We start from the raw sequence: 22,556 nt of genomic DNA on the forward strand, positions 1-22,556 counted from the left end.
TTTGGAGAAACTGTCCTCGCTCTGTCTATGGTTTTCATGGGGCCGATGGGAGGTCGGTGTGCACATTCCTCTCCCATTACCTCACACTCAAAAGAAAGGGCCGCCGGGAAGGTGGAGGACCTGGGCTCTCCTGCCTTGCTTCAGCTCTGTTTAGCCGGCGGCTACTCCGCGCTTCTTCGCCCGATTCTGCTGTGCGGTTCTTTCCCACGGCCTGTCTTGTCCTCCCTTCCCCTGCCCCGCTGGGTCCACTTCTCCAGCTCTCGCCCGCCCTGGCCCATGGCTCCATGAAGCGCGGGGTAGTAGAGGTGGCGGCGGCGGCGGCGGGGAGGCAAGAGCAGGAGGAGCGGCGGTGGCGGCGGCGGTGGTGGTGGCGACGGCGGTGGTTAGGTTGAAAAGTAACTGGAATAGGGAACTGTCTTCGCGTCAAGGAAAGAAAAGGTGCGCCGTGCCGGGCTCTTTTTGGGGCAGCCCCGTCCCTGGGGGAGGGGAGAGGAGGATGTGGGGGGGGGGGAAGCAGGCAGAGTATAGCCAGCCTTTCGGGCTCTCCTCAGATCTCACCGCAGACCGCTTGCCTCGCCTCTTACCCCGCAGGCGAAGCTTCAGACCTTCATGTGAAGCTCCTTGTCCGACTGTCTCCTTGCCTGTCGGCGATCTTGGAAGCTTTTCCTTTCTGCCTCCCTTTCCTGCCAGGCCAGCGGGTCCCTTCACGTTTGTTCTGCTCTGCTACTTCGCCTCGGGTCCGGGGGTTCCTGAGCCTATTTGATTGCCAGGTTCTTAGCCCCATTAAGGCTCAAAACGCCCCGGTTGAAGCGGATCGAGCTCACTGGGTGACTTTGGCAAGCTTCCTTTTCCTTGCTGCTTTCCTGTCATGTTAAATTATATAGCATGGTGTTGGGAAATTGTATGAATGAAGAGAATCCAAGTTAGATTTTTTTGCAGTTGCTAAAATAATCCAGGTTGTTCCTTGCTCTGTACTGTACTGTATATGCTGTGGTGCCTCTATACAGGAACATGCCTCACAGCAGTACTAGTCCCTAATATGTTCTTAGAATTGCAGCTACAGTAAGCTAAACTCATTCACAATATTCTACCTTTTTTTTACTTAGGGAAGGAATCAAGGGAAATTTAAGTATGCGTATAATTGTGCCTTAATTAGAAGTAAAATTCACAACTTGAATGTTGCAAAAAATATGCTGAGGATTTTCTGAAAACTCTTGATTTCCTCTATAGACATTGCTCTAATAGTGGGTTTTGTTATTCCAGGTCACTTTCTTTTGCAAATGCTAATCTTTTTATTCCAGAAGTGGTACATAGTTCAGTGATAATGTCCTTGTTCCTCCTTGTTCTTAGATATTTCTAATAATTTGTATTATTCTACTTTACTTTGCTCATTTTTTTCTACAATACCCCCCCATATAGCTATATATTAAAGAAAATTTGTTCCAGACACTGAGATAAAGTTACTTTAAAAGAATAAGTGTGTGTGTGTGTGTGTGTGTGTACCTTTTATTTGTAATATAAAATGTATTTAAATAAAGGCTTCAAGAGTGAAATATAAGAAAGATGAATGGGGAAGGGAGACAAGGAAAAAAAATTCCCTCATATAGGAAATATTTTACAATATATTTTTAGTCACTTTTGCAAGTCTGTTGACGGTCTAACAGTATACTGGTGTTCAACTACATCTGAAAATTTATAGGTTTTATTTCTTTCTTTTCAGATTTGGAAACAGGAATGGGCCGTGAGAAAAGGAAATTCATTCCAGAAATAAAATAGCTTCCCCTTCCACCTGTCCACTTCCCCCTTGGCAGTACAAGGTTTCTGCTTTCAGTAAGCATTTATCTGAAGCCTAATATACAAAAGCTTTATAGTATAAAAAAGCAAATAGCTTGTAAATGGTGACGCTAACAGTTGTGACAGCTCCTGCTGTTCCACACTCCAGCAAAGTAGGAAGGTTATCTTCTAGCTATATAACTTTTTCCTCTTATTTTCTTTCTCTCTAAAAAGGAACTGAATAGGTACTTAATTCTTAATTTTTTGGAGGCTGATATTTACAAATATTTAACATGAAGTATTGTGTTAAATACCTGCATTTTGTATACACATTTTAGAGCTTTTGCACATAGTATTAGTATACAGTTCCTTCACATAGTTGTAAACAATATCAATTTAGCATAAACATATATTGCATGCTGAAGTTTTACTCAGCATATTTAGCTGCCAGTGGAAAATATGTAATTGAACATTTTTAAATATTTTTACAAATTTTGCATATCCTTATCACAATTTGGGTAACCATTTGTTTCAATCTTGTTCAAAGTTTGAGCCCTACAGCAAAGCCTTTTTTTCTGCTCACTTTATAATTTGAAATAAAGCTAGTTATGCTGCAGAAACAGCTCTTCTGCCAGAGATTGAAGAATCTATGTTATCATTTGGGATTCCCTGATCAGAATCATTAGGGATCACTTATACCACATTGCACAAATTGCCCAATTATAACTGAGGAAATAACACTTCCAAGAATGGATGATGCACTCATTAAATATAAAGATAACAAGATACGGCCATTTTGTTTCTAGAAGACCATGCAGGGTGGCTGCAAAGAAGGAAAAATTGTTTTTGTCCTAATAAATAGCATGTATGGATAACCATCTGTCTTGATCCAGAATATTTTTTTAATAGGAACAGAAGTCTAACCAAGAAGAAATATCATTCTTGGGTTTCTCTGACTATTATTTCCAAAAGTAGAGATCTGCACATTTTAAAATTTTTCAAGTTCAAATTTCACAATATGTCCCATTTCAAGTATGAAACATGTGGTTTCAAGCATTTTAGAACTCATTCTGGTTTCAGCTTGGAATATTTCCAAAGCCCTCAAGCAGCCAAGATGTCTTCAAAACAACAGTTTTGGGTTAGACGAGATATTAGTTGAAGCATCACTCTTGAAAGCTCCTCTCCTACCTCCCGTAACTTGCACAGCCCGCATCGGCCTTCCCTTGCTTCGATACCCCCTGCAACACCCCCGTCCTCTGTGTCACTCCCATACGCCTTCCATAGAACTTCTGCCACTTTCCACTTAGCAACTAGCATATCTCGGTATTACAGTGGTAACCAGGATTGCCATTGCTAAGTGATGTGTTCATATGACACCACACTTTATGACCACATTACTTAGCAACAGCAATCCTTGTTCCCAATTGCTGTCATAATTTGAGGGCTACATAAGAGGGTAGTCTAGCGTTTTCTGATTAGTCTTGAATTGCTGATACATTTTTAAAGTAACTTTTGATGTCATATAATCTCAGTTTGTTTCTGTTTAATTTTTAGCTATGCCATATGCCAGTTTTCTTGTATAATATGTATGTTATAATATGAACTACGCTGTTTTATTACTGGAAAAAGTACTTTGTTGTATATTTTTTTCATTAATGAAATGACATATGTTGCATATTGTGTGTTTTATCAGGGTTCTACAGTGCTTCAGACAGTAGGTGCTGAATCAGGATGGGAAAAAGACGCTGTGTTCCTCCACTTGAGCCCAAGTTGGCAGCAGGCTGTTGTGGGGTAAAGAAACCCAAATTGTCTGGAAGTGGAACACATAGTCACGGGAATCAAGCCACAACTGTGCCAGTCTCTAGTTCAGGTCCTCTTCAGAACCACCAGCATGCAGATGGGGGCAGTGGAAGGGAGAATGTCTCAGATTTGACTTTATGCCCCGGAAATTCTCCAATTACTCGAATGAATCCCACTTCAGGAGCATTGAGCCCACTTGCCCGGCCTAATGGAACTGCCAACAGCACCAAAAATCTAGTCGTGACAGCGGAGATGTGCTGCTACTGCTTTGATGTACTCTACTGTCATCTTTATGGTTTCCCTCAGCCACGACTTCCTCGATTTACCAATGATCCCTAGTGAGTAAATTTATGGGCATGGGAGGGAAACTGAATATCCATCCAAAAGGATAATGCAAGAGTTATTCAAAATTCAGGTTATCTGCTAAGAAATCTAAAATAGTTGTTTTTGTAGATGGTTTAACATATAAAACTGTCTGCTATAAACAGAAAGCATGCATATTAGTGTTTATGAGATGAAACAACTCTGTGCAGTGGTAGTTGGAGAGCATTAGGACATGGACAGTTGAGGAAAGAAAGTCGAACAGTAGACTAAAACAGCTATTATGATTTGTCCCCATCTTTTTCATTCTAATCGGCATTGAGCTTATTGAATATCGCAGTATGAATAAGACTTCATAATTAAGGTATCAAAAAGAGCTGTACTTACAAATGTTGTCAAGGAATACAGAATTTTCTTTTCTCTAATTTATCGAAGGAATTAGTTGATTTGTCACTGTTTCAGGTTAGTTTAAATCCCCTGAAATGAAAATAATCTGAAGCATGGTATTCCAAAATCCAGTTTCAAGGATTTTCTTCTGGAAACTATTGAACTATCCCCAAAACAGAACAATCTAGAAGGGGAACAGAAGCAACAGTGGTACCTTGTTGTCGCACTTCTTTTCTAGAGTTTCTGATGTATATGATACGTTTCCATGTCTTTTTTCTGCATCAGAAATCTGGATACAACAGTAATTTCTCATCATTGCTGTTGGATTCATGATAGCTACCAAGGAAGATTGATGGGTACCAAGGAAGATTGAGTTTGTCCTGATTCAGGATGTGGCATTGCTTTTTTTTTTTTTAAGACGAAGAGTTTCTTAAAGGAATAAAATCTCATGTATAACTAAAATTGTCAGTTATACTGACCAGTTATACTGCACTGATCCCATGTATTGCTCATGTAATTAGTTAATAATCACTCTGAATTCAATTTATGTTAAACAAAATCAACCATACATGAAGTTCAGCTTGCCTTCCCAGTAGAGCAATAAGTAGTATGTTGAATGATGACAATTTTACATAGTTTCTTACATACGTTTGGAAGAATTGGTAACTACCAGAGAGGTGGTATTCGGATAAAGTAATATAATCTAATAGAATGTAGTATATATCCTATGCTTATTAAAAATATGCTTATACCAAGAAAAATTGGATAATTCAATATCATATTCAAATATTAAAAGTTGTGGTTTAAATGAACATATAGGGTCAATTTATACTGTTTCCCAGCTTTGTAATTCATACATTTCCTGAAGCATAGTTTGTAACTGAATACATGCAGTGTGACTTTGCACAACATTCTAGGATAAAATATTATTGGCTACTTCATGGTTTAATAAATTGTGTTGATTACTTTGTTTAGTTTATGATTTAAAGTGTTATGTGAAACAAGCATTTTGATTTATTCAGTAATCCTTGGATTAGTGTAGTGTTCAACTGTAGCTACATCAGTATGTGCCCGTGAACATTTTGGTCTATACGGTTATAACTTTTAAAAGAATATGAAAAAATATGAATATATTAATATCTGGAAATATTTTAATAATTAATAACTGGAAAGACTTCAATAAAGCAATATGGGTTAATGGTGAACATGTTGAATGAAGACTGGGGAGGCCTAGGTTCAAATTACAGTACTCGCAGCCATGGAAGCTCACTGAGTGTCTTTGTGCCAGCCCTTTTCTGCCTAAACTCCCCATGATCTTGTGAGAAGTATTAGAGAGGGAGTGTTATATATGGTATACCTTGAACTCCTGAAGAAGTCGTCAGATATAAATGTAATAAATATCTAGACATATACTTAACAGAGTTTTATCCCATGGCAAAATATTTCTGCAAAATATTAATATTATGTATGAATGAATGAATGAATGCTGGTGATACTTTGACAGTTTCTTGGCCCACGTGAAGCATGTTATATTGCATTTGTTTTCAGCCACACTTATAACATTTGACTTCAGTAGTTGGATATTATTTCCTATAGTCTGTATTCACTATGAAATGCTACTTGTATAATGAAGGTTGGAAGTTAACTTGGAGATTCATCCTCCTGATGATGTACAAATCTATGGTAGTACTACAACATTGCCTACAGCTGCTAATCCAGCCTCTATTTAAACACCTCTGCTTAAACAATCTACCATACTGAACAGTTCTTTCCTTTTTTTTTTTTGATGTTCTAGTTAAACCTGCTAATTAAACCCATTTTTGGTTGTCCTGTTTTCTGGAACAGCTCTAAACAATTCTTTCTGATAGGATTGCCTTTCAGAGATTTTATGACATCTGCCTTCTTTCTGAAGTGTTTACTATTTCAAGCTAAATATAGCAAAACCTCTACCTGCTCCTCATAATTTGTTGTTTTTTTGCTTTCCAAGCCTTTTATCATGTTGGTTGCTCCTATTGGGCATGTTCTAGTTTGACCATATATTTTCTAAAATATGTGCCAATAACTGGATGTAGTATTCTAGTACTAGTCTGATTAATTCAGAAGAGAGGAACTATGATTTATATTGATCCTGATATTATACTTCTATTAATACAGCTTAGGATTGCTTTTTCTTGTTTCATTTTTTTGGAGCTGCACAACATTGTTGGGTCATATTCTGCTTGTAATCTACTAAATCCTTTTGATATATATTGCTGCCTGTATCATACCCCCCTTATGCACACTTAGTTTTTTCCTATTTTGGTATAAGACTCTAGATTTGTAGTTATGAATTTCATCTTGCTGCTTTTGCTACTTATTTGAGTTTATCAGGATCTTCCTGAATCTTTGTATTATGTATTGAGAGGTTTGCTCTCCCCCCATCTTCATGTCATGAGCAAATTTGATAATCATAGATAGTAATCCTTTAATCAAATTGCTTATAAATATGTTGAACAGCAAAGGACTTAAAATGAGTTGTGCAGTATAACATTCAGAACTAACTTCCAGCTTAGAATGGCACAGGATCTAACAGGGAATTACACTGGCCTTAGCTTAACAAAATACAATTGTGTACAAACAATTTCAAATGGAGTCTTAACTAAGATGCCCATCACTATGGTAGCCATGCCAGTGGAAAAAGGATTTAATGAAAATTTCTTTGCCGGCTGATTTTGAGATTTACTCTTCTAAGTAAAAATGTAATACATAAACATATCCTTATTATTATGATGTTCTGCCAATAGGATACTGTAAGAGGAACTGTGTTTCATCCTAATAGCATTACACTGATAAAGGGGTTGGTGTGATTGGAAATGTCCCCTTATATTTAATGGAGACAAAATCAAAACATGAGAGAACTCCAATGTTGCTATGGTGTAGTTAAGATTTCGACTAACCCTGCCTTCAATCCCAGTGTATCTTTACCAGTATATAAACTCCAGACAAGATGTCTAGCTGAAATATTAGGGTATGCTCTTGTCTGGGTATATGAGAGAAGAAGGGAGAGAAACAGTGTGATAATGAGAATGATAGAACATTTGCAACTGACTAAGGGGCTATGTGGTGATGAGAAATACAGAAGAATACTTTGTACAATAGTTCAACCTGTCCAGAGGATACTGCTGACATTTGTCAGAGAACTCCCAAGAGCTACCTTACCCTAAGACATGAACGTCTATCGTCAACTACTCCTATAATTGGGATAAAAGGACAAAGCATCTTGAACAGGTAAGTTATGTATGGTGGAATGCCAAAGAGGCTTTGGGAACACAGAGTGGTAGCAAGACAGTTAAGGGAGAAGGAAATAGGGGCACAAGTGGGGGAAGGGAGAAACATGAAAAAGATGACCCAGATTAACTCTACCTTAATTACAATCCATACAAGCTATGAATTTACTTGGTAAACATCTCAGTTACATTTCAATTACATTACATTACTCAATAAGCAATGAAAAATCTTTGTTTCCTAAATTGGCCAAACTTGTAGGGCTTGAAACCATACAAGAATACAGTTCCAGTAAATAGTCCCACCCCTTCCAATAAAAAAAAATGAAAGCTGCATTTTGACTAATTTTATCAGCAAATAGATATTTTCTTCTACAATACTTTGATGCACCAAAGGCTTATTGTATGTACTCTAGTAGCTGTGAAAACAGTAAATGCAAATAAATAACTGTTAGCGAAAGCTAGGCATTCTAAATCTTGCTCCTTTTAATCAAAATCATTTTTGATCCCTTTTGCCTCACAGCATCAAAACCTGAACACAAGAATAAACATACAGAGGTTTTCTTCAGTGAAAGGTGAATATTTAGGGTAAGATTTGCTACATACACCATTTGAGCATCTACAGCAGTATTAAGTGGTTTCTTCACAAATAAGTACTATGTATTTAGAGTCAGAGACTTGTGCTTTATACCTGCTAATTGTTACTCTCTCTTTATATCTTTAGATTTCTACATACTCTACTTGCTAGATGTGGAGGGCTGGATATTTTCCATTCTCAATGCCATGCAGACTACAAGGAAAACTTACAGCAAAACCAGACCAATGTGATTCCAACTATTTCATTGAGTGGTTGCCAAACATATTCCAATAGGTTCCATATTTCAGCAACCAGTTACAGAACAAGTGAAGCAATGTTCTCTATGGAAGATTAAGCAAGAATACCCACACCCACTACTTTTATAAACTGTGACTGGGTAGTTTTCAATCCCTTCTCTGTGGTTTTGAGAACTACAGCACTGTAAGCGCTACATGTAGAAAGGTGGGACACATATTTACAATAAAAATAAGGATTTCACTTTATTGCAGCGCTTGTCTTTTTGTTAGTATAGATGGTAATGTTCACTTAACACCTGGTTTCTATTGTTCAGAATCATACTGGTTAAAAAGAGATTTCTTACTATTAAGGTTTGGTGCATAGATGGTTCTCTCATCTAACCATTTGAGTTTCAGTTATACTAACAAAGTAGGCCTTCAACAGGAGGCCTGGTTTCTGGTTCTGTAAACAAGACAGTCATTTAACATTGGTTGAGGGAGAAAAGCTATCTTATTAATAGCAAGCTGTCTTATGCTGGCATTATTTGGCATTCTCTTGGTTACTTAAGAGAACATATGTATATCTGTTTGTGTGGACTTCTCCCAACTTCTTTTATTGTGAGATTGCATCCAGAGCTTGAACTGAAAGTTATTGTATATGTTACTGCTATAATTCAATAAAGATCTAATGTTCCTTTACAACCTGTGAACTAAAGGTGTAAATGTCTGAACTTGTATATAGATAATATATAGGGAATATATTTGATGATGGTGTAAGGAGTTGCTCTAGACTAATGTGTGTTCTAGTTCTGCCTACTATTTCATGCTTGTGTCTAACTTAATTTTAGCCCTCAATGTATGTGGAAGATGAATTGGATCTTACTTACTATTTCTCACAATAGGACTTGAATTTATGTCTTCAGGTTTTTAGAGCCTCCTTGATAAATGATGATTGTTCCATACAGTAATTGAAAATTGCATATTAATTCTGGGAGAATTCTACTATCTGAACCTCAGTGTGCCCTGATATATAATATCTGTATTGATAATCATGTTTTATTTGGTAGAAAAGTGATTGGGGATAGTTGGTTTTTTTTAATCACAGTGCAGAAGTTGCTGGATTACTCATCACAGTGTTAAAATTGTTTAACCATGGCTGTTGGAATAAAATCTGCTTGGTGAGTTTATAACACAGAACTCAGTAAAAAGAAACAAACACCATTATGGGTGAAGTTCTTTGTGCTTGGCTACTGTTGATGGGGAGGAAAACATTTTCTCCATGTTAAGATTATTATAGGTTAGGCAATGTGGAATGCAACAGTTTTTACTTCTATATATGCATTTTGCTTTTTTCAAATTTAGTGTCTCCTGTTTTTATTACAAAGTATCAAATCATATATAAAGTATGCAGCAAAATCTAGAGCTACAAAAAAGGCTTTTGTTCCATAAATGAGACTCTTTTTGCAGTAAATAATATTGTCCAATAATGAGGAGGAATAATTGGGAATCTTCTGTTAACTCTAAGGTTTGCAAAAGTAATGGAAAAACTTCACTGAAAAAGTTCTTGAGAGGAAGAGCACATTGTCCTTGCACAATGTATATGAAAGGTGTTCATAAGGGAGCAGATAAGGAGGGTAAGGGGAAATTATCCTGAAAAAGAAGATGTTAATTGTTATCCTGTACAAGAGGACTCTATATTGCAGTGCTTTGTTGCAGATTCCACTTGAAATTTAAATTTAATTTACAATTTCTACAAGACTGAGAGTGTTTCAGGAGGCATGTTTTTTTTAAGTCATATCCACCTATTTGCCTAAAAGTCTATTTGAATAGTAAGTCTGAGTTCAAAACGTGTTTAAATGCTTATATTTTAAAGTTAGCTTATTATTTTTAAAAAGATGCAGAATTTTATTTCTTTTAACCCTTATTGTTTTTTTAATATACAAGAGCTATTTCAGTGTACCTTTCAGTGTATCCATGGCACTGAAAAATTATTAAATGTTTTACCAGTGGCTAACAATCCTAGCAGTACAGAATTCTTGGCTTCCAGCTTGGAATTCCAAAAACAAAGTTTTTATGTACTGTAGTCAATACCAGTTTTGAAAAAAAAATCATGTTTATTTCTCACTATGTTTTGTTTCCTTTGTAGGGATAAGTCTAAATCTAAAGAAATTCTAAACTGAGAGTAGCATATTTTACTTTATAAGATTGTTAAGCAGTCTAATCTTTATTTAAGTTGGAAAACAATGTTAACCAAACAAAAAGCTAAGGGAGTAATCTGTAGTTTGAATTAAGAAATGTGTTTTTAAAAATCTGCATATTTTAGTGTATAAATGAATCAAAGAGTAACTATATGTTTGCTTAAACTACATTTTAATTGTTATTTCCATGGTGTTTATGAAACAAAGCTGCTTCCCAATTTGGAAAGTTTATCATTTGCTCTTTATTACGGTAGTATGCTAAAGAAGTTTTAATTGCAGGACACAGACAGAATCTACATCAGAATCAAATTTGTGATTCTGTAGCTATTTTGTTTTTACTGTGGCTTTTAATGGGATTACTGTTATCAAGGATTTCAGGCTTATATTAAAAAATAGTTTACATAACAATAACATTACAAATTGCAAGAGCTGATTTAAAATATAAGCAAAAAAAGACAAATATTAATAGATTATTTGCTGCTCAGATAAAGAAATGGAACAGCAGGCTTATTTTTCAGATAGACATGGCAATGTTAATTTTCATCCAGATTATTGTATGCTTGAATTAATGGTCCAGCAAACTAAGTTTTTGTAGCATTTTTCACCATGTTGTTAAAAATAGAAACAAAACTGAAAACTCTATACTAGATAGCTACAATGAGCTTCAGATTTAGATCTGGAATACTTTTTGCAACTAGTTTAATTCCACTGATGATATCATTGGATATCAACAGAAGTGTAGCATACTGAAGAACTCAGAAACTAGATCAGAAGGTAATACAGAGGGTAACAATTAAGATTTTTTAAAAGCACATTAGACTAATATAAAATTAAAAACACAGATTTGATAGATGCATGAATATGCATAGCCAACAAATTAAAAGCAAATGGTACCACAATTATTGTATTTTCTCTGATTATCTTTAGGAATTAGAAAAACTAAATTTAATCTAAGTTAGCCATGAAATTATCCTGATTTTAGAATTTCTTCATAAAAAATAATTCTTGAACAATTTATTTAGATTTGGTTCAGAGGACCGCTTTAACACTGTAGCAGTTCCAATTATCTGCCCTTTTACGATAAATAGCCATCATGGAACAACTCGCCACAGCCAACTCATTGCGGCCAACTTGCCACAGCCAATTCACCACAGCCAGGATAATTTGCCATGGTCAACTCGCCATGGAACAACTTGCCATGGGACAATTTAACAATTTAATTTAATTATTTAAAATAAATTAAAAACATTGTTTTAATTTTTGTCATTCACATTTCATTCTATTCCTACTTTTGCATCCTTTCTTTAATAATTTTATTCCACCATTTCTTTGATATTAGTGAAACTCTTGTACTGCAGTAAATTGGCCGTGGCAAGTTGGCTGTGGCAAATTGTTATAGACCCAAAAATTTCAGGCTTGGATGCACCTTTTTCTTTTCATGTGAGCTCTCAGATTCTTTCTTGCCAGTAATAACTTACTATTTTATGCAATGTTCAAGCTCAAACTAAAATAAAAAGTATAATTTGCTGTTGACGATAGCTCATTGTACCTGGCTGAAACAGTGACCTATTTAAGTTTTAGTACTACTAGTTATTCCAGGCTGAAGCTATGTCTGTAAACACAAAGTGTAAAAAAGGAAATGAAACACAAAAGGTTTATTTCCAGTCTTTAGGGAATTAGTGCATCAGGACTGCAAACTTTAAAAATGTTTTAGAAGCATTCCTGCCTTCATCTTTCTCTAGTAATATAAAAAGCCCAATATTTTCAGGCTATCCAGTGAATGTGAAAAAATGTTGTTTTAAAGAATCTGCTCATTAAATTTAATATGAAAGCAACAGTACCTTTTTTTTCAGATTCACACAAATATCTAGAAGTATCCCTTCCCGCAGTTCAAAGCTGATATTTTAGATGAAAGAGTTTATTGTCTAAGAACAGATATTTTTCCTGGCAACAGTTAAGTGGGTTGTCCAACTCTTTTGTGGTAACTGAGCTTAAGTGTATTTATCTGCATGGAGTCTAAAGTGCTCTTAGATACGCAATTTGATTGTCTGATCAGACTTTTTAATGTGGTATTTTATATCCAGAATAACAAAAATTCTTGTAATATTGACCTTGGTTTCTAGCCTGATGCCTTAACCACTGTATCAAATAGGCTCTCCAATGTGAACAATACAGACAATGAAATGAACATTGAGGATAAGATGACTTCCATGAGGAAGAACATCATACTCCCAACACTTCTGGAACCTGTTTGTCTTGAGGAAAGAGCCATCATAAAATGTTGCTTCTGGACTGGAGCATCAGTCAAGTACTAAACCATTACCAGAGCTATTAAATGTCACTGTGGCCTTTCAGATGTTGCTAAATAAAAGTGGTCAACAGTATGGCTGGTAAAGAAAAAGTAAATTTGGTAGCTGACATTCAGCAAAATTTGTTTGAGCTTCAGATTCCCTGCCCTTCATTTGAACACTTCAGAAGAATCAATAGGATTATGCTGCCTACCTATCCTGATTTAGGTCATCCAAACATATTGCCCCCCAAAAGAAGCAATTTTCTCTCTTCTTACACAGAAACAAAGCAGGTACTCAATATTCTGCATACTTAAGCCAAGTGAAATTATTGTCTTTGTGTTGGTAACAGCATTATTAGAGCATGTTTTTCAAAAACTGCTACTGAATTACTACTGTGCATTCTTAAAAACAATGTAACCTGTCATTTTAAGTACTTCTAAGGTTTTGAAAAGTATAAAAGAAGGAAAGCAGATTGTAATTTAGTTCACTGAAACAGGCATTGAAAGCTGAAAAAGGGATACATTGATTTTTCATTGCAAATGTAGTCGTATTTTTTATATTTTAATTCATTTTTCTCAGCAAGAATTATTTGAAGCTTTTGTGTTATGCATTTTCAGCCCACTCTTTGTGACATGGAAGACAGGCCGTGACAAACGACTTCGAGGTTGCATTGGAACTTTCTCTGCCATGAATCTTCACTCAGGACTCAGGGAATACACATTAACCAGGTAAAATCTACAGTGATCTCTCAGAAAACCAAGCCCAATTAGTTTTGTATACATACTGTATTTTTATTTAGTACTTCTTGTAGTATGTATAAATCTGTTCTGTCCCAAAGTGATGTATTTTTTTTTTCTTAAATTTAACTAAATCTTAGAATGCAGTAAAACTTCCAAATTATGCAGTGATTTGCTATTTTATATATGTTTGTGAGCATGTTCTCTTTCTACTTTAGTGCACTTAAGGACAGCAGATTTCCACCCCTGACTCGTGAGGAGCTGCCTAAACTTTTCTGCTCTGTTTCCCTCCTCACTAATTTTGAGGATGCTACTGACTACTTGGACTGGGAGGTAAAACTGTGAATCTGACTTTTCTATCATCCTTCTGTGCCATTTAGATTCAATCAATATTTTGTACTATATCTACAAAGTAAGTTATAATGATAGAATTTAGAGAATAAAATTTTAAAAAGGGATGATTTAAAACTGAATTACTGAATAAATTATTTCAGTCCTTCCCAAATGAATATTACCTTGATACATAGACAGAACTTCATAGCTTCAGTGAACTTGAGAATAGTGCAACACAAACATGGATTCCTCATAAGGACACCTATGCAATTAAAATCAAAATCAGAAGAATAGATGAAGCTAAGAATAATTTACATGTGAGCTGATAGGCATCCATAGGAATAAAGGGTTGCAAGTTCTTAGGAAAAGGTGCAGAAACAACAGAGATTGGAGAAACAAAACGGTTCAGAACAGGAAAGTCAATGAGATAGAGATGAATATTTTTCCCATATTTGTTTAGCAAATATTCTATAAGAATGGAAGGATTGGATGAGATAGCCGCTGAAATAAACATTAGAAGTCAAACCACGAGCCAATTGTGATATGGAAAATATATCATCTTCTCTGAAAGTAAAGAAGTGAGAACAGCTCATTATGAAAATGAAAAAAGTAAAGTTAATATTAAAGGGTGATATACAGCTTTGTTTTCTTAAGCTAAGGAATAAAGTTAGACATTTCACTGGAAAAATAAAAACAGTTCTAATAAGGAAAACAAATTTAGAAATATCCATGATCTTGACAATGACAACTGAAATTACACTTAAAGCATTGCGCACTGTAGAAAAAGAAAAGGGTACATTTAAATTAGGGATTTGGAAACAGTTATTAAGAATAACAAAGAGAGCAAGAAGGATCAATCAGTCGCCTTTTACTCTTGGGTAATAAATGCCAAGCAAAAATCACCCTGAGAAGCTATCTTTGACCAATTGGGACTGCTAAGAATTGGAGGCAAGACAAGACTTTTTTCAGACTGATGTTTGAATAAGATCCACGGCAAGGGTGAATCCTTTTTCTCAGAAAATACATCCCCAGATGACTTAATACTTCTATTTTTAGGTTGGGATCCATGGGATCAGAATTGAGTTCATCAATGAGAAAGGTGTTAAGCGCACAGCTACATACTTACCTGAAGTTGCTAAGGAACAAGGTGAGTTAGGAATAAAATGTAATTCTATATTAAGTGAAAAATGTATAAATGAAAAATGTAAATCATGGAGATGGCGTACACAGCTACTGAATAAAGCCATTCCTCACCTTTGGCTAAAGTATTCAGAGGCCTTGACCTTAAATGACTCAAAATAGTAATACATTCAGTGGGTGGTGATTTTTTAAAGATATTTTGTTTTTATTTATTTGTAGATTTATATACTAATTTTTGTTAAGGAACAAGGTGGTAGTCTTGTTTTAAATGCTGCATTATTCATAATTGTTTGGACTTTTAAATTTTTCAAACAGTGAAAACAGATTATGGTTTGAGTCAATAATTTATTTTGATGTTTTGCCCTGAAATATAATACAATTCCTCGAATTATTTATTCCAGCATGCAGAAAAATCACATTTGCTCTTCCTGCATGAGAATACCAAAGTATAATTTAAACCCTACAAGAAAATTTAGTAGATTTAAATTTTTAAATTATAGCTATAGTGTACTTCATTTTAAAGCATGATTATATTTGTTTACTATATAGATAAAATAGTATGAACCTCTAATATTAGACTTGATAATTTTGGTTGTTTATTATTGAAATACACATGCACGAAATTTTAATCACGTAATATTCAATATTTATAGTTACTATTCTATTTATCAGTAGCTATTTATCAGCAGCTTATCAATAACCTGAGTAACGAGCTTTCTTTTAAGTGGCTATCTCTTTTTTAAGTTAAGCTTGTATTTATGTCTGCTGCTGTTATTTCCAAACAGATTGGGATCAGATTCAAACAATAGACTCCCTGCTCAGGAAAGGTGGTTTTAAGGCTCCAATTACCAATGACTTTAGGAAAACTATTAAACTCACCAGGTAAACTTTCTTGTTATTTTTGTATTAGTATTATCACTGCTTCTTATTCTAATTAGAAGAACATATTTCTGAAAATTATTTTTTTTCCATGCAAAGTTTTAAATTTTAAATTAGATGTTCTTGATCCTATAGTTATTATCACCACCACCACCCCATTCTCCAAATTGCCAACAATTTGAACTTAGAATTTATTTTACATAAAATATTTTACATATTGTATGGTTTTTTTAATCTACAAAGGAATTTTAGGAAACAATGACATCTTGAGAAAAAATCTGTGTTATCTTTTAATGTTAATTTTACTGTTTTAACAGGATTAAACTATTATTTTATTTATTTATTCAGTTTCTATGGCTTCCTATCTCAACCAAGTGACTCTGGGCAGCTTACAGTTCTAAAACTATAACACAACTAAAGCAATTAAAAACAATAAGAACATCCAAAGTATAATTTCATGCAGCAACCGAGATAACTAATTAACAGTAAAGCAAAGAAATAGGGCCCTTAACACATTCCTAGCCCCAAGTCCCTTATGAAAGGCAAACAGGGTTGGCACCTTTCTAATCTCTGAGGGGAGAATGTTCCAAAAAGTAGGGGCTACAGCATGGAAGGCCCCTCTTCTATTTCCCACCAGAAGATACTCTATGAATTAATTAGTGGGAATCTTGTTTAATTTTTTTCTATTCATTTGAAAACAAGATTCTTTTTCAATAATTAAAAAATTGAAAAAAGATACTATAAAATGGAAACATTAGGAATATTTAGGCTTTGATATTTCTAGAAATAAAGTATCATGTTAGGTAGACGAATCACTTTAATAACATAAAAATGAATTGCTTAATTTCATGAATTATAAATGCTCTTTTCCACTGTTGCTCCTTTGTAACAGGTATTTAAGTCAGTTCTTGTATGAAAAGAATAGGCAGAGGTGGGGGGCAGAGTTTGTTTGTTAAATTTATTTGCTGTCCATCTCGCTGTGGGGCTACTGTGGGAAGCTTACAACAATAAAATGCAAAAAAATTGATAAAGAATGTAAACATAACAAGAACAAATGAATAAAATAATAAAAATAAACAAAGGAAGTACAATAATATAAAATTAAAAAGACAGGCAAAGGGAGAGCAGGAAATGCAGGGGAGAGGTAGGGTCAGCTAATTAGTCCAGTAGCCATCGCTAGTGACATACTCCCCTATTGGGTTCCCAGGCCAACCCGCAAAGCCAGGTCCTTGTGGAAGGATAGGTGGGTGGGACAAACCTTATCCCAGAGGGCAGGAAGTTCCAGAGAGCTGGTGCTACAGCAGAAAATGCTCTTCTCCTAGATCTTGTCAATTGGAGTTCCTTGACCAACAGGATCCTCAACAGGCCTCCTGCCAACACAGGTAGGGCAAGCTTATCTCAGCAAGATGAGACAGCTCATCAGGTAATCTGGATCTATGCTATGGAGAGCTTTAAAGGTCATAACCAACACCCTGAATTGCATTCAGAAACAAAGCAGCAGCCAGTGTAGGTCACACAGCAATGGCATAACATGGGTCACTCAACTGGCCCCACAGTTTGTTCATGCTGCTACACTCTGTACCAGTGGAAGCTTCCAAATAGATTTCAAGACTAGCCCCGTGTAAAGTGCATTTCAGTAATTCAGATAAGAGATGATTAGGGCTTGAATGACTGAGCACAAAGAGTCCTGATCCAGGAAAGACTGCAGCTGGTACACCAACCAAAGCTGTACAAAGGCTGTCGTGACCACCACCTGAACTTAGAGCAGAAAATGCAAGCTCAGGAGAACCTCTAAATTGTGAACAGAGTCTGAATGGGATAGGACAACTCCATTCATCCAAAGCCATTCAGACTTGCCAGGGTTCAGTTGTTGTCCTCCATTCAGGTCCCAGCCCTTCAGACACCATGAGAGGATAGTGACCTCATTACTTAGGTCACAAGATGTGGAAATCTAAAGCGTCAATATCAGTGTATTGATGATATCTCAACCCATGTTGACAGAGGATCTCACTCAGCAAATTCATGTAGATGTTAAATAGGAGTGGAGAGAGCACTAAGCCCTGCAGTACAACATAAGAGAGCAGTCGGGCTGGATCTCTCACTCTCTATCAACATCAATTGGTAGTGGCCTTGGAAAAAGGAACTAAACTAGTACAGAACTGTGCCACTCCATCCTAAACTCTGTAGCTGGACCAAAAGGATACCATGGTCGATGGTCTTGAATGCTGCTAAGAGATAAAAGAGAATCAGGATAGTTGCACGACCACCATCCCACCCTCACTAGAGATCAGCCATAAGTATGACCAATGCAGTGTCTGTCCCACAGCTGGGCTTGAAACCAGATTTAAAAGAATCTAGAAAATCTGTTTCATCTAAGATCCTCTGAAGCTGCCAACTACCTTTTCTACCACAGAATTTAGGAGGGATTTGATTTGGACCATTTTGGGGGATATAACAACTAAGCTTATGATGCACTTAACTCTCTCACCCAGCATTGGGCTCTTCTCCTAGAGCCATCTTAGCTTCTTGAGGTAGACAGTGGCCTTAATATTAGTAATAATTGATAATCAATATACTTATCTAGTTTCTTTTTCAGATTCTCTAAACTAGAATACATCATCACATCTGTTGGTAGTTAATTTTACAGTCTAGCATTGTACACAATATGTTCTTTTTACTGCTTATGCCTAGTTTCACTTGATTAGCTAATGTTCTGTTATTCTATTCATAATTTCTGACATGTGTGCTGTATTGGTTCACTTTTTTTCCAATATAACATTAACAATTCCTTCCCCACATATTTACATTTTGAATCCAGTAGTGAGTAGAATAACAGATAGGAATAATACCTACCATACTAATGAAAAGAACATTGAGTACTATTGGTCACTACTGCCATTAGTGGATTTAATTGACCTAAAAAGGAATCACAGAGAAAAAGGTGGAAAAACAAATACTAAAACTATTCAATTATAGTTGGTTCCTTCTATGTGTTCCCCTTATCAAGCATGCATCAATATTAAATTAGAAGTTATATGGGCTGAAAAATATTTTGATGTTCAGAGGAGTGGAAGGAGTAACCTTTTCTCAGTTTGGGCCCTGTTTTAATACAGAGAGCACATGGATCCCTCAACTCGGAAATGTCGGCGACACGCATGTATGGCTGTTTGCTGCCTGGGGTTATAGCAGATGACTTCTCCAACAACTATGGCCAATCCTGAGGTCTAACCTCCAGTGAAACATTAATATGCTCTGTCATTTCCCCCCTGCAGTGGTGGTTTGCTACCGGTTCAGTGGGTGATTGAGCACGCGCCCCTAACGCACCAATCAGCTGAGAGGACGAAGAAACGAAAAGCTAGGAACAACCTCCTATCTGCCCATGCACTTGTCGCTTCTTTTATCCTCTCAGCTGATCATCAGAGGAACCTCTTGGGCCAACTGGTAGTGCTTTTTACTACCGGTTTGGCTGAACCAGTAGCATACCACCACTGATTTGGACCCATTTCCCACAGAAAAGAAAACACTGAGAGCCACAAAATCTGGGTGGGCGTAGCCAACTCAATATCATTCCCACTCAGTCACATGATACCCCCCCAGCCATGCCTACTCAGGTTTTGTGCCTTCCGGTGTTCTCTCCGCTTCCTCTCCCTCCCATTTCTTATTTTTCTCTTTTTCCTCTCCCTCTCTCCTTTTCTTTCTTTCCTTTCTTTCTCCTCTTCTCATTTGTTTCCCCCTTCCCCCTTCTCTCTCATTTGTTTCTCTCTTTTTCCTTTCTTTCATTCTCCATCATTTTCTCATTTGTCTTTCCCTTTTTCTTCCCTTTTCTCTCTCATTTCTCTCTTTTTCTCTTCCTCTCATTTCTGTTTTTTCTCTTTTTCCTCTTTCTCTTTCTTTCTCTCCCCCTTTTCTCTCATTTGTTTCCCTCTATTTCCCTCTCTCTCATTCTCTCCCTCCAGCTCTCTCTCATTTCTCTTCCTCTACCCATTCTCTCTCATTTGTTTCTTTCTCTTTTTCCTCACTCATTCTCTCCCTCCATCATTTTCTCATTTGTGTCTCTCTCTGTGTCTCTTTCTCCTAATTTCTCTCTGTCTGTCTGTCTGTCTCTCTTTCTCTCACATTTCTACAAGTGAAGATACCCCCTCTTGCGCCCAAGCAGGCTTTAAATGTCACATGGGGGACTTTCACCACCCGGAAGCTTTTCAATCAGTGTCACTGGTGGCACCACTCAGCTGGAGGAGTAAAGAAGCTCAGGGCAGTGGGAAAGTGCTGGCCCCGTCAAACCTTGCATGCCCACCCTGGGAATCAGACTCAGAGAAAACCGCAGCGCCCTCACCAAAGATGCTCACCCATCAGCCGGTCAACCCGCCCACTCTGCACACCTTCGCTGTGCTTTAGCCGAGCCCGGCTGCTCACTTGAGGAAGGTATCCCGGATCGTGCATGTCCTCCCGCCCCCGCAACATCCAGTTAGGGGGTCACAGGAGAAGGAGGGTGATCTTTGGGGAAACTGCCACCATGGCTCATGCTCATTCCTCAGCTGCAGACCTGCTCCCCTTTCTGTCATACCTTCCTCCCAGATCCCATTCCCACCCCGCCAGCCCTCATATTAGTGAGGTTGGCATCGGCCATGGCTGGGTTGGGCCAGTGTCTCGTGGCAGAGATCAGGTTGCGTGACTGGGTTGGCAGGGAGCCTCAGGAGAGGGATCAAAAAGCCACATGTGGCTCTGAAGCCATGAGTTGCCAACACCCAGCCTAGACACGAGAGGGTGTGTTAGCTGCCCATACTGTTTACCCAGTCCCACAATCCCTTCATCACGGCAGCAATCACCTTCCTAACTAGTTCAATCAGGTAATTTGTCCCCACTCCCATTCATGACAATCTTCTGTCAGATACTAATTGGAAAATCCAAAGCATTTCCAGGCAGGTTGCAGACTCACTGGACCAGGCACATACTGTACCAATAAATAACTATATTCCAAATAAAAAGCAAGAAAACAAAGCAAAATAAAAAGCAAGAAAACCAGTGTTGGGACTCCCCAACTATTCCAAGTCATCAGGGACAAAAAGGGGAACAGAAAAACTAGACTGTTCCCCATTTCTCCTATCAGAATTCTTTCTGAGTCCTTGGTTGAGCCGCTAAGGCCAGAGTTGAAAAGTTAATTGAAGCAAAGAGGTTGGTTTCATTGGTTGTCATAACACAGTATATTTGTCCTTGTCTTGGTTATTATTCAGTTGGTTTTATGATCAACCATCTGTATCACTAATATCCCTATCCTGCACCTGTAGGGTTTTCACATAGATCTCTGTGTACTCCTTTAAAAACATCATAAGCTTAAAGTGTACCTCAGCTAAAAGGTAACTCCATTACTTTGTAAGATCCTTCCAGAATGTTCCACTGTAGAACTGTCTGCTTCTGCTGTAAGAAAATGGTAGACTGAATTTATATACACATCACATTTTCATATCCCTTGCACTTTCTGGTTTGTCATTCCAAAAATTGGAAGGAAATATCTTTTCATTCCAGAAGCAACTTCAAAGCCTTTTTCAATTCTGTTTCCAGAGTGAATGGAAGACCACTGCTATAGAAAAGGGTGATAATAATATACTGCTTTTTATTGGAATATTGATCTTTTCATGTTGAGTATTTAGCAATATAAAAAGCCTTTCCTACAAAATTGATATTGTCTCAGTTTATTGGTCTACAGCTTCCATAACTCTGAAGTTTATGTTTGGCCGATAACCATTTGGAGAAGCCTAAATTAAGAGAACTGTATCGATAAAAAATTTAATAGGTCATTGCATCAACATATAGCAATAGGATTTCAGTTTCATCTATGGCAAATTTGATCTGTTTGTTTTATTTATAAATGTGTTTTTAAAAATCCGTCATTTTTTCTTTTAGATACCGCAGTGAAAAGGTGACAATCAGTTATGCAGAATACATGGCTTCACGACAGCATTGTTTTCAAAATGGCACTCTCCATGCCCCACCCCTCTACAATCATTACTCCTGACACAAAGCTGCATGACCAGTCCCGCCCCCCAGCTGCCAGCTACGACATCATTGGAGCGGATGCCTCCTCTTCCTGGTCCAGTTACTTCTATTACTGCACCATTTTATGATGCTAGCTTCCGTTGCCAAGTCTGCCTTCCAGTTGATTATGGGTGGTGGGGGCTACCAAGTGAGTGCAACTGAATTTCAGAGGCCCAAGCTTACTTCATTTTTCAGAATGAGGGTTCATTTGGACTGAGTACCTGGGACCATTGCCGTTGGATAGAAAGAAACTTGAGGAATGGCAGTACCACTTCAGATTGCTCTGTCTCTGTGTTAAATTGCACTGTGTTCATTTGAATTGTTAATTACAATGCCCCCTGATCAAGTAGGAGATTTCTTCTGGCAGTCTGGCAACGGAGTCCAACAAAAGATTTTTAGATTATTTGTATTTTCTTTTTTTTTTAATCTCTAATATTTATCTACCATAAGCTAAGTAGTCCTAACATGTCCCAAGCAAACATGTTATGACTTGTTATAAGGATGGTATGTCTGGAAGTTCTCCTCCTTGCAGAAGATGGCAATTAATCAAAGATTTAAAAAGTAAAATAAAATTTACTGCAGATAAAA

General features: G+C 36.9%; 1 protein-coding gene across 3 annotated transcripts; it reads left to right on the forward strand.

Moving 5' to 3' along the window:
* Nucleotides 1-2: 2 nt before the first annotated feature.
* On the forward strand, nt 3-22,556 carry AMMECR1L (AMMECR1 like). Of its 3 annotated transcripts, none has more exons than XM_087932998.1 (9): nt 3-52; nt 1,721-1,830; nt 3,467-3,911; nt 13,464-13,574; nt 13,802-13,916; nt 14,973-15,063; nt 15,842-15,938; nt 17,258-17,317; nt 21,837-22,556. In XM_087932998.1, exons 3-9 carry the CDS (start codon nt 3,505-3,507, stop codon nt 21,946-21,948), a joined length of 993 nt encoding a protein of 330 aa, XP_087789124.1. In that variant the 5' UTR covers nt 3-52; nt 1,721-1,830; nt 3,467-3,504; the 3' UTR covers nt 21,949-22,556. The 3 variants fall into 3 exon arrangements, with proteins under 3 accessions (XP_087789124.1, XP_087789123.1, XP_026557079.1); XM_087932997.1 differs by lacking the exon at nt 3-52 and adding an exon at nt 84-438; XM_026701294.2 differs by lacking the exons at nt 3-52; nt 17,258-17,317 and adding an exon at nt 84-438.

The sequence above is a fragment of the Pseudonaja textilis genome, chromosome 4 (assembly GCF_049901715.1).
Source record: "Pseudonaja textilis isolate UNSWEBS1 chromosome 4, rPseTex1.2, whole genome shotgun sequence".
In the NCBI taxonomy this organism is placed as follows: domain Eukaryota; kingdom Metazoa; phylum Chordata; class Lepidosauria; order Squamata; family Elapidae; genus Pseudonaja; species Pseudonaja textilis.

Coding starts and splice junctions, on each gene's coding strand:
- AMMECR1L (XM_087932998.1), top strand. CDS start 3,505: ATGGGAAAAAGACGCTGTGTTCCTCCACTTGAGCCCAAGTTGGCAGCA. Junction 3,912..13,463: donor CGATTTACCAATGATCCCTA/GTGAGTAAATTT, acceptor ATGCATTTTCAG/CCCACTCTTTGTGACATGGA. Junction 13,917..14,972: donor CTGACTACTTGGACTGGGAG/GTAAAACTGTGA, acceptor TTCTATTTTTAG/GTTGGGATCCATGGGATCAG.